At 48.6% G+C, this 12,057-nt stretch overlaps 6 protein-coding genes across 6 annotated transcripts; 3 read left to right on the top strand and 3 right to left on the bottom strand.

The window, feature by feature from the left end:
- Positions 1-322: 322 nt before the first annotated feature.
- PADG_02293 (uncharacterized protein) lies at positions 323-949 on the top strand (the record flags this gene model as incomplete). Its single annotated transcript, XM_010759454.1, has 1 exon — positions 323-949. The coding sequence occupies one exon, from the start codon at positions 323-325 to the stop codon at positions 947-949; it is 627 nt and encodes a 208-aa protein (XP_010757756.1).
- A 327-nt stretch (positions 950-1,276) lies between these two features.
- On the bottom strand, positions 1,277-2,312 carry PADG_02292 (uncharacterized protein; the record flags this gene model as incomplete). Its single annotated transcript, XM_010759004.1, has 3 exons — positions 1,277-1,979; positions 2,037-2,177; positions 2,224-2,312. 3 exons carry the CDS (start codon positions 2,310-2,312, stop codon positions 1,277-1,279), a joined length of 933 nt encoding a protein of 310 aa, XP_010757306.1.
- Positions 2,313-3,008: 696 nt separating this feature from the next.
- Positions 3,009-5,869, top strand: PADG_02291 (uncharacterized protein; the record flags this gene model as incomplete). The annotated part of the gene is made up of 5 exons (XM_010759003.1): positions 3,009-3,056; positions 3,146-3,250; positions 3,324-4,057; positions 4,115-4,255; positions 4,315-5,869. The coding sequence occupies 5 exons, from the start codon at positions 3,009-3,011 to the stop codon at positions 5,867-5,869; spliced, it is 2,583 nt and encodes an 860-aa protein (XP_010757305.1).
- A 1,022-nt stretch (positions 5,870-6,891) lies between these two features.
- Positions 6,892-7,714, bottom strand: PADG_02290 (ribosomal protein L17; the record flags this gene model as incomplete). The annotated part of the gene is made up of 2 exons (XM_010759453.1): positions 6,892-7,248; positions 7,499-7,714. 2 exons carry the CDS (start codon positions 7,712-7,714, stop codon positions 6,892-6,894), a joined length of 573 nt encoding a protein of 190 aa, XP_010757755.1.
- A 550-nt stretch (positions 7,715-8,264) lies between these two features.
- On the top strand, positions 8,265-8,765 carry PADG_02289 (uncharacterized protein; the record flags this gene model as incomplete). The annotated part of the gene is made up of 1 exon (XM_010759002.1): positions 8,265-8,765. One exon carries the CDS (start codon positions 8,265-8,267, stop codon positions 8,763-8,765), a length of 501 nt encoding a protein of 166 aa, XP_010757304.1.
- Positions 8,766-10,033: 1,268 nt separating this feature from the next.
- On the bottom strand, positions 10,034-11,338 carry PADG_02288 (uncharacterized protein; the record flags this gene model as incomplete). Its single annotated transcript, XM_010759001.1, has 1 exon — positions 10,034-11,338. The coding sequence occupies one exon, from the start codon at positions 11,336-11,338 to the stop codon at positions 10,034-10,036; it is 1,305 nt and encodes a 434-aa protein (XP_010757303.1).
- Positions 11,339-12,057: the final 719 nt, after the last annotated feature.

Here is a 12,057-nt window from a genome sequence, read left to right as displayed (position 1 = left end):
GTATTTAGACTGTATACTGGTCCCACATGGCTTGCCGTACAATTGCACAGTGTTGCAGAATGATGCAGACGGAGACCGATCCAGAGGCTTTGGATGTTGGACGTATCTTCAAGATTTAGGTTTTCTGGTTGTAAATTGGAGAAACTTTTTTGCTAGCCGGGTGTGGCTGACAAATATGTGGCTGGTGGCTATGTGGCTGAAAATTGATATAGAGAAAACCAAGTCACATATTTACTTAACTGTAAAATGTCCAGGACAAATAATTACGCGCTGCAAGCTTCTCTATTACAATTTTTCGTTTTTGCTCTCCGAAAATAACTCCATGGCATCTACACATACCACTCTTGATGCTGCGGCGACGGAGCGAAAAGCCCGTCTTGCTAAGCTCGCCGCTCTCAAACGAAAGCAACCCGAACCAGATTCCTCAGAACAAGATTTCTCCAAGCAAGACGGCGCAAAGGAAGAAATGTCAAAAGATGTCGCTTCGCGGTTCCTATCCGGAAGAAACTACGACCCCGAGACCCGGGGACCAAAGCTTGGTTTTGAACATTTGCCAATAGAAGGACAAACGACTCTGGAAGAACAAGCGGCCAAAATTGCGATATCAACTGAACAAGCTGCAAAAGAGGACGAGGAAGCCGATAAACCGATCGATCTATTCAAGCTCCAGCCTAAAAATCCAAATTGGGACTTGAAACGGGATCTCGATGAGAAGGTGAAGATTGTGAATGTCAGGACTCAGAACGCGATTGCGAGATTGGTTCGTGAGAGAATACAGAATGCGCAGAGGGAAGCTAGGGAGAAAAATATGGCCTCTGGCGGGGGTGATGGGGATGGCCAGGAGGTGGGGATGGATGGAGGGGCACTTGTCGAAGGAATACATTTGAGAGAACGGGATGAAGCTGAAGAGGAGAGGAGGGAAAGGGAGGAAGACGACGAGATGGAATGATACCAGGGTTGCGTTGTTGTTATTTCATTTTCACGATAGCATGCAGGGAGTTTCAGTATCGTTTAAGGGACGGCGTCACGGTTTGGGACATGTACAGATACATAGTTTTGATCGAAAATTAAAGGGATGTTAAGACGGGCTGAGTTCCCCAATATTTGTTGCTGCATTTATGATCCTGGCTTCAAAACAACAAGACAACAACAATGGTTTAATATTAGCCCGAATTAGAGGGCGAAAACGATAAAACTATTGTAACACAATTAGACGTATTAAAAAAATATGCGCCCGCAATAAAAATATCCCTCTGGCTAAAATATACTGTCCTCTCTACCTACTCATATTCATGGCCTGGGTAAGAGCCAGTCGTTTGCTGAAGGGGCTTAGACTTCGCTCCCTGGGCGAGGGTGGACTCCGAAGAACGTCTCTCGCCCCACGATAAGGAGGTTCATGATCCCGAACGCCCCGTGGTCCTTCCTGGAACCTCTCCTGGCTGCGTGGCCGATGAGAACGATCACGGTCTGTATATCCACCATTTCGATCCAGGCCATCAGGAGTCAAAGACCACCGTTGTTTCGCAATCGAACTTCTATCCATACTCTGGCTTTGCGACCGGTTTCTCCAGCTCCCTCGTCTGTCTGGTTCATGCTGCCGGCCTCGTTCATGGGGACTCTGCGACCTCATTCTCCGCCTTGTATTTCGATCTGTTGCTCTGGAAAGTGCTCTCTTTTTCTCAACAGGAGAAGCGGAGAGATGGGAAGCTCTTGAAACACTTTCGTTTATTTTCCTTTTCCGTTCCCTCGACCTACCCGGTGATGGTGATAGGTCTCGTTTTCGCCGTGGAGATCGAGACCAGGATCGGTTTGTTGAAATCGTGGAAACGGAATCTGCAGAGTACGCTGGAGAAACGGATCTTGCCCGTTTTCTGGAATGCCCTCGAATACCTTCGCGGTCTCTATCATCATAATCGGAGTCCCTTTTGCGACTCCGTTCATTCTCTTTCAGCGCTAGCTGTTCATCAGCTACACCCTTTCTGTGAAGATTGTCAGTGTGAGAACTCAATTACAGTACGTTTGGGATATATGCGTACGTTCGTAATAGATCATTCGGAACATCGCTCATTAGCTCCGGCACCAGTTTGGGGTTTGCTAGCTGCTGCGTCCTGGATGGACGAGATATATAGGGCCGTTCCTGAGCCGACGCCTTACATTCATAGCTGTAGTGTCGTAATCTTTTGTCAGCTGGAGGGCCATGCGAATGACCAGGACCCCAAAAACTTATCTTTTTTAAGACATTTCTGGCAAAGCGTGGTGGGTGATGCCTTGGATGCTGGCTTTAAGCCAGGAATATTACGATATCGATTCATTGCATCCTGGATTCAAGCTGGGCTTGCGCAGTGAGGATAAATACCCCAGCGCATGTAACACTAGACTATCGTCTTTGTGGCGGTTTGTTGCCCTATTGCAGAACTGTAGGTGACCGGGTAGTATATTCAGCTTGGGGCTTTTCCTTTCCCTCAGTCGTAAGTAAATTTAGTTTCTGTGGTTTGTTCCTGGTAATATCCGTCCACAAGATCGTCGAATTACCATATCCGTTGGGTGCTAGTATTAGCGCAACCGCGCGGCTAGTTGCTGACAAAGCCCATCAGCCTAGTTTAACTTTAGCACCCCATTCAAACCTCCAAGCATCCCCACTGCAGAACATTCAGTTCAGCTACCCAAAGCGACTTCATCGTCCAGGCCCTTACGACCTGCTTCGCATCCCGCAACCTCTGTTCGGCTGGTCAATCTCGTCCTTTGCACAGTGATATTGCATTGCATTTTGTTTGTGTTCCCACCCCACGCGTGTCTTCGTCTTCTCGCGGTTTTTTTTTCCAGCAGCATGAAACTTCTGTTCTGACCCTTAAAAGGAGGCTCGTTCGACTTTTCTACAGTGAATAATAAGCATCGTCCATTCCTTTCGTCGAACATACCCATTGAATTCCTGTGTGCTTTACCATGTCCTCTGCTTCCTGATCTGCGGCATATTTTCTTTTGTGAACTCTCGTTTAGTATATTTTCATATGGCGAACTTCGTTACCCAGAGATATGTCGCCCAAGGATCTGGACTTGTGTGAAGTGGGATTTTCTTGTGAAATTGCCTCCGCTTGATCCCCGTAGTCGATGGCCTGTTAGATTGCATTGATATCTTGAAAGTTAGACGTTGGTATTGTCATTTTGGCTGGCTATTCGTGAGATCAGCATTTTGGCCTCCATCGCCTCTAAAACTTCTCGGCCGGATATGGAGCGCCCATCCTTTGCAGAGGTATGCACTCCATGCTCCTTATATATATCTGTGTATTTCCATTGGTGATTATAACTAAATTATTTTGCTTTAGGTTGCTGCGATGCCCCCCCCGCCAACAAAGCAGTCTCCCGCTCCGCACGTTGACAATGCTCCGGACAACTCTATTCCTATGAGAGCTGAGGAAGCCTCAAACGGTCCTTCAGAGATAGCTCCTAACGAGCCTCCTCAGAATATACATCAGGAGGATCCCGAAAACATAGACCACCTGAATAAATCTGTGCAAAATTTCCATATCCATCTGGAGAAGAATGATGGTGATGCACATTCAGAAACTGGCGATGGCCGGGATGACGTCGGAATTAAGCCTGAGGGAGCCTTTGAAGACGATCAAACCTACCTATCGAACTCTTCTACAAAGCCTACGAGTTTTGACTCGAAGAGCATGGCATCTGTTACCACCTTTGCGATGGATGAAAAAGAGTCATTGCGTCCAGATGATAGCGCTAGTGTACAAGCAGCAGAAGAGGATGATTCCTTCTCAGGACCTGCTTCAGATGCTCCCAATTCCCAAGTCGGTTCTGAAGCTAGTGGACGCCTGTATCGGATGTCTGGCCAAGGAGTTTCTGAGCGTTTTCCTAATAGAACACAACTCAATAATACGGGCATCACTGAAATAATCTCCCCGAACGGCAAAACCGAACAGGTCCTCCATAGTTTTCCTAATGAACCGGATGAGAAGCTGCTTGAAGCGATGATCTCTCCTAAAGATCGGTTATTGATACTTCAACTCGAAGAGAAAATTATCGCATTCATCAAGGACTCCGCGTACGTGAACCCCGATGATAGCGAGCTTTTCTTGACGCTCTACTAACCTACAACAAGTGAACAATCTTTGGAACTGCCTCCCTGTAACGCTTTTGGGCGACTTCTCGCGCACAAGTTGGGCGATTATTATCATCTAACTCACTTTGTCGACAATAATGTGACATCCGTTAGACTTCACAGAACACCATGGTGCAGACTGTGAGTTCCATACAGAGCCTTATTTTGTGCCAATAGCAGGTCACTAACATGAAAATCAGGCCAACTCCGCTAAGCATGCTCCAACCACCCAATGCAATCAAAACTCCACCTCCAAATGCCCCAGCGATGAAAATTATGCGTCGCTCTGGTCAAACAGGAGGGGGCATGTCGGGTGCTGGGAGCACGGCGCCTAGCTCTTCAGCTCCTTCGAAAGCTACGTCGGAAGCCGGTGCAGATGGTAACGAGGAAGGAGCGGGGTCATCGCTTGGAGCCACTCCCGCAAAAGACCGGGCAACAATGAGTCGAGAGGAACGTGAAGCAAAATACCAAGAAGCCCGAGAGCGCATATTCAGGGATTTCCCAGAATCTAAGACTTCCGACAATTCAAACAATGGAGATCAGAGTGCGAATATCTCACGGTCCAACTCGGGGAATGGCAATCGAAAAGGCCACAAACAGAGAACCCCTCATGACGACAGTTTTGAAGCAAGGTCCCAGTTCAACGCGTACTATCCGGGAGCACCTTACTCAAGTGCACCTCCACCATTTAACGGAATTATGCCAGATGGATCATTCGGTGCCCAGAGCCATTACTATATGTCGGCCTCCTCGCTACCACCATCGGCAACTTTCCCTCAGGACAACAACCATGTTACTCCAGCGTATCAACCACCTGGTGGTGGGAATGTAGTCCCCGCACCTCAATACCCTGTTAATGCCCCGCCACACATGAATCAAAATAATTGGCATCCCGGACACTTGCAGCCATCCCCTCCATACGCTGGATTTTCCCAGGTCAACCAAATGCCGCCAATGGTTCTTCAACAGGCTTCAACCAGATCCTCGCCGGGAATAGGTTCATATGCACTTCCCAACACGGTTCCATTCCAGCAACAAAACACCTCAACGTGGAATCAACCGCAATACCCAACCCCATACTCGCCACAATCGACCCAACGTAATTCGTCTGCAACTCTCTGGCCAAATTACCCCCAACACTCAATAAATTCGGGTCAGGTGACTTTCCCTTACAATCAAATGCAAAACCAACGGTTCCCGCCCGGCAATCAAAATAATTCATCACAGCACCCTTTTCCAGGAAGTTTCTCCCGTTCAAACTTCAACCCCCAAACTAGATCCTTTGTTCCTGGAGGCAATTCTCAATCTCGATTTCCCGGAAACCCGCCACCAACAATGAACCCGCCCTACATGAACTCTCCTCCTCAATACTCCACTCCACCTTCATGGACAGGCAACCAGGACCAACCTCACCACTCATCGACGAACTATCCCCCAACAAACCAATTGAACCCCCAATCTAACATGAAGACCTCTGCACCCCCTCCCGCCATGGTCCACTCACCTATTCACGGCCCCTCTTCCGGCCCTCACGACTCAATAGCGAAATGGGGTACTCCAGCCCATCTCCCGCCAAAACCACCGCCGTCTCAAGTACCTTATGATTTCGATCTCAAAAACAAAAATTCCACGTTGCCTCTCCAGTCATCATTTACGAACCCACCCCCTTCTCTCCCCAAGCAGAGTGGTCCTCTTGTCGTATCCAGCGGGATTTCCCACCAGAGACCCCGTGGCAATATGACCACGGGTGTATAAAATTGATTTTTTCTTATATTTATTTCTTGCCTATACCACATTAGTTTGCGGGGTATGGCATGGGTTAATATGGGTGAATATTGGGTTCAGTGGAATATGGGAGTGAACAGGATCTAACGGTGGTTTAGTGAGATGGTGCCAGGGGGGTTGGTGAAGGGATAGAGGGTGACTGAATACTTTCTGGTTAATGATTTTGGGGCGGGATGTTTGGAAGAAAATGAAATGAAAGGAAGAAAGCCTTTCACAAAGCTTATTACTGACTTGGCTGATAATACTGTCTGTTACAATTTCCTCATAAGTGTTTGCCATCTTCAGTAATCTGCATTTCTTTACTCATTAAATGAATCTGATGAATCTGACATTCAGAAATGAGTTTGGTTTTCATCTAAATGGGGCATGTTACAGGTGAGGTTGGGCTGTTGAGATGTTTTGATCTTTTTTTTTCCCTCTTCTTCTTTCTTAGGCCACATTTTGGTCCTGGCTGATGTTTAAAGAAAGAGAAACAGGGAAAGGAGGGAAAAGAAATCCTCCTAGAACTTTTCTTTTGATGATATCCAGATTATGTCCTTCTCTCTATATGGAAGCTCTTACCCCGTGGCCATGTTATATCCCCCTTGCTTATATTTTTCCACTCCTGGTTTTGTTTCTTCCTGATGTAAGTTTTTTAAAAAATTTATTCTCCTGCGTGATTAGGGACTGATTAGGAAGTATAAGAAATGGTTCTTTTTCTCTTTTTCTTTCTCTTTCACTCATTTTGTAGCCATGTCTGTTTCTAGCCTCTTGTAGAGTGAATATATGAGAGATGAGATGAACATATCAGAAGCTTTTCAGTCTATCTTTGTCAAATATTTCTTAAATATTTCTTCCCAATAATGTACAGTAAAGTAGCTGAGCTACCATAACGTAGACTCTCTTGGAACAGACATGAGAGGATACATAATCTAAGCCAAAAACATATCACCCACAACCACAAGGAACCACACCCCCCCACCCGGGGGGAAAGTGACAGAGCACGTAAAAACCTAATCAACCTCCCCCTTCTCCTCCTCCTCCTCCTTCTTCCTCCTCTGCTCCCTCTGAATCCTCTCAACCTCCCTCTCCAATGACTTCTCCCCATCAGGCCTAAACCTCGTAACCTTCAACACATTCATAGCCGTAAGTTCATTCATACTATTATCACCCTCCGAGCGCTTGCGAGCCAGAGTCCGCGCTGTCATGGCAAAGCGCATGTCGCGCGGTCCATCGACGAGCTCAAGGATGGCGGAGGGGGCTTGGTCTTCCTTTGCGGGCTCGATGCGTAGGACGCGCGTGTAGCCGCCTGGTCGATTTAGGTAGCGTTCGCGGATGGGGCCGAAGAGTTTGTGGTTGAGTTCGGGTTTCTGGGGGAAGGGTGGTTAGTTATATATACATATATATATTTGTGTGTGTGTGTGTGTGTGTGTGTGTGTGTGTGTGTGTGTGGTAGGGTTTGGATGGTTTGTGGAAATAGGGATAGTATCAACGCTGGATGTAGCCTCAGAGCGGGCATTGGTGTGTACAATTTCACCGAAGAACTTGGTCTTGGAAAAACCACATATAGATATGTATATTTGATATAATCAATAGATACAAGCGAAAAATTGCACATACAAAAAACACTGCCTGCGCCCTCTGCCTGCTCGTTTCCGTGTTCCTCTTGCTCATTGTGATCAGCTTCTCTGCCAGGCGTTGTGCCTCCTTGGCCTTAGGCCATGTCGTTTGGATAGCCTCATGCTCAAAAAGCGATGTGACTAGGTTTCGCAGGAGGGCTTTTCGGTGTGCGGAGTCGCGGTTTAGATGCCGGTATTTCAAGTGGCCGCCTGCCATGGCTGTGGTGGAGGAATGTTAGGTCAGGGGAAGGGAGTTCCTTCGCGGAGGGAATGCGGACAATGGATCCGGAAATGGAGTGGAGAATTTGCAATTCCCAATTCGAGAGATATGTATCAGCTGTATTGGAGAGAATTGGGTGGGACTGGTGTTGATCGAGGCTGGTTTCTATCGTAGAGGGCATGTTCTTGTAGTTACGGAGATCGAGAATTTGAGAAGGGGACAATGATTCCAGCCAATCGGAGCACAGCCAGCGATCTGATAAGAATATGAACCAGATAAATTTACGAGAGCTATTTAACCATTTCATGTTATATCCAACCTTCTGTTAAACAACCACTCAAAGCCCCCGAACTTAGCTTGACATAGAGCTCCATTGCGGCTATTACGGGATGCCATAGGTATTCAGATATATTTTCCAGAGGAAGATATTGAGAAGACCGTCTACATTGGCCCGCAAGGGCAATCCCACCAAATAATGGGGTTCCCAATTGGCTTCGTAAGTCTCTAGCCTACATCATTCTATACAACACCCATCCACCGCCCCGAAATGCAATGTTTAGCCCACCTCTCCAAAGGGCCTGCTCGACCCTCGCCCCATCACTCACTCACACTAGAACAACCTCTCACCTTTCCCCCACCACAGCTCAGTGGCCTATCCCTCACCACAACCGTCTTAGCCCTAACCCTCCACCTCCACCTCGCCCACCGACACAACCAACACATCCTTCTCCGCGAGCAAATCGACGCCATAGATGCCATAGCCCTACCTACGACAACCGCAAAAATTACCAGGAACGGCCAGCGATATACGAGCACCCATGGCCAGTGCGCAGGGGGCAAGGATGGAAACGTAGATGCTGTTACCGCAGTGTTGGCGCGGAGGGGTTATTTCCCGCGTGAAGGCGGCGGGTTGATGGATTTGGTTAGGGAGAGGTGGAATGAGGGGGTTGAGAGGGCTGTGAGGAGGGTGAGGGAGGGTGCGGGGGAGACGGTGGAGGCGCTGGGGAGAGGGCGTGGGTGGGAGCGGGAGGAGAGGGGGAGTGATTAGGTGGTATGAGGAGGATGTGTAGGGGGCTTGATTTCTACCTAGGATTCTAGCGATGGTGCGTGCATTGGTGTTGGTTTGGATTGGATTGTATACACATCTTCCCATCCTCTTCTGTATTATCGAGTAGCTACATGTATCATAGGATCTATTTTATCGACATGTCCTTTACTCCGTATCACGACGTAATGTGGGACATGTACAAGGGTCGTATGCATCTATTGTTCTCTCTACTGACAACCTCCCCCCTTACGGCAGGCATCTTTACTTTCCCCTCCAAATACCGGCCTAGGCCGAAGCCTACATACACGAGGTGATGAAGAAAGGCTGACATGCATATAATATAAACAGTATTCATCCTCCCCACATATCTACAAGCCACTTGTGGTAACTCTCTCTCTCTAATTCCCCACTAGGGACTTTACACATCATACCAAAACATCCTCTTTCCCCTATCTCCAGCCAATAATCTGCAAAGAACAGCTACCGTAATCCCCCAAAACCGGCATTGATGAGGAATCTACATGAGCAGTACATGTCTAGGTAGATACATTTTAACATCCCCCCCCCCCCCCCCCCCCCCCCTCCTCCCCTCTTGCTCCCTTAACCCGACCGTGTGTTTCTCCAAAAAAGATTAAAATTAAGAAGATTATCTCTAGCTAAAAAAAAGCCATCAGAAAGAAAAACTAAAAACTAAATCCCCGATTCTGTCTTATATGCATGATGATTTCATGTTGATGCCCATTGCTGATGTCTAATGGCGATGATGCAATTTTTGCGAAACTGGGCGTTTCTCGTGCGATAACGGAGCGTCCTGGGATGAGGGACGGGAATGGGTGTTTCAATAGTAGATCTGCAGAATAGATGGTGGGGAGGTTATGCAGATTCTATCCCTATCTGCTATCTGATGTGAGAGATGCCCGCCCATGCTGCTGCCTCTCTCTCCAGTAAGCTGTGGATGAGATATGATATGACGTCAAGATGCGCGTGTGTGGAAGTCATAAATTCATAAATTCATAATTTGGGCGCGGTCAAATGGGACAGCAACGAGAGCCCCATTTTGGGGGTCCAGGAGAACTATCCGTTATCCGAGATCCAGGTCTGTTCAAGTGCAGAAGCCGGGAATTGGGAGGTGAATGTATGCACGTGTGCTGTATATCCATATCTGGATAGACAGATAGACAGGAGAGGATAGAAGAAGGGGAAACAGCACAGCAAAAGCGCCCTCCAACAATCCCCAACCAATAGCTATGAGGTTAATGTTATCCATTTCAGGTATTATTCGTCGACCCACCAGCCGTCGAAGCAGCAGAAGAACCACTACTACTGCCCCTACCGCTTCCCGTTCCCGTTCCCTCTCCCGAAATCCCCGAATCCTCACTCTCATCCCAAATCTCCTTACTCTCCCGCTCCACAACCCTCATAGTCATCGCCACCTCCTCAAGCTTAGCCACAACATCCAAAACACCCCCGTTAACCCTGTCAAAGTACCGATCGTTAGCCTCCCGCCGCTTGCGCGCTAGTAAGATGTCCCTCTCCGTATTCTCACCCAGCAGAGGCGTTTCCTGCGGCCCTTGATCGGCGAGAGTTGATGTAGAAGCATTGGCGGTGGCGGCAGCGGCAGACATTGCAGTCGCGGTTGCGTTCGCAGTCGCAGTTGCGGTGCCAGAGACGGCGTTGGTAACAGTGGCGGTCGTGGTTCCACCAGCACCAGCAGCAGCAGTTGTAGTGTCCTTACCCGTATCCTCCATATTATTACTATTATTATTATTACTATTATTACCAGCATTATTACCACCACCGCCGCCGCTAGCATGCCCCTCACCTCGCATACCAATACCAATACCAATACCCACACCAACACCCGCATCCAAATCCCCATCCCTATCCGCATCCGTCCCACTACCAACAACTTCATCAACCTCACTCCTCGACCACGCCTGCGCCAGCGAAAGCTGTTTACTCCTTAACTCCTCCAGCGCTCTGGCATGTTCTGTACCAAAAACGTGGTCCCCATTCATCGCGCTGAGCTCCACTTCCGCAAGCGTGTTTTGCATTTCTTGCCAGAGGGCTTCTGCGCTTGCAATCCTGGCGTGGGCACCGGTCCCATCGAGTTTTCCGTAACCGGAGCCATGCCATTGTCCATGGACATGCGCCAGTGACGGTCGAGGGCCAGGGCCAGGGCCAGGGCTTGGTCCCGGTTCCTGTGCTTGTCCCGCTGCCGTTGCCGGGTGTTGGGATGACCGCATGAAGGGCGATGGCGAGACGGGGGATGCTGCTGTAGTGGTTGTTGCAGTTTTAGTTGGAGAGATAGGAGCGAAGTCAGGGGGGGCCAGGTTGCGTGCTGACCATTTTGACCATTTGCGGGGCAGGCCGGGGAGGTGGGTGGTGGCAGCAGAGGGTGCCATGGTGGTTTTAGCCGTGGTAGCAGTAGAAGTAGTAGTAGCAGTAGTGTGTAGGCTGGAGGCTGGGAGGAATAAGGGAGGGGCAAGTCGGTGTTGAGACTGAGATTGGGGAGAAGGTTTTGTTGGTGGTTGTTGTGTTCGTTGTCCGGACTTGGGTGTCGTCGTCGCCATGGCTGACACCTGGGCAATCTTACGCTGTCCTATTTTTCTCTGAGGGGTTTTTTTCTTTGTTTGTTTATTTTGATTTGGTATGGTGCTATGTGTATTTGGAGCTGAGTGGTTGGCTGGCTGGCTTGGATGGAAGATCTAATGCGAGGGGTTAATGGTGGTATGCATATCAAGGGCGGGCCGGAGGAACGACGTAATACTCAAGTTACTCGAGTATGCGTTATCAGGGGGGTGTGAGTGGTTAGTGTAGAGAGCCCATGTCTTCCAAGGTTAACAGGTATTACCCCATCATCACCAATACTATGCTCCTCAGTGCCTGCTTGTTCGCATCTTACATTATCCCAATATCCCAATCGCATAGGCAGTTGTTGCTGGTTTGATGTCGTCTGTTGTTGTGCCGTTGGACAGCGTTGGCAGGCGGTAACTAGTTAACTAACCTTGGTCCGGCTTAGTCAGGGCTGACGTGAAGGTTAGGGCAGGAGGAACAACAAAGCCCCGATCTCCGGTAATATATTCGCTTAGCGGGTAGTACGCGTACTGTAACGCACACCAACCAATATTAACATTCGGGCCGCAAACCTAGAAATTGGGGTGTGTAAGGCTATTTCGCAGCCATACACACCATATACAACCATCCCACGCTGAGTTCGCTGAAGGGAACGATCCACCAACAGCGACAACTTTCTACCCATCCTCGACTTCGATTTCGACATCGACATCGA

This window comes from Paracoccidioides brasiliensis (assembly GCF_000150735.1).
Source record: "Paracoccidioides brasiliensis Pb18 unplaced genomic scaffold supercont2.2, whole genome shotgun sequence".
NCBI lineage: Eukaryota > Fungi > Ascomycota > Eurotiomycetes > Onygenales > Ajellomycetaceae > Paracoccidioides > Paracoccidioides brasiliensis.
Note: the sequence above shows the minus strand (reverse complement) of the source record. Positions and strands in the feature narration are given on the sequence as shown.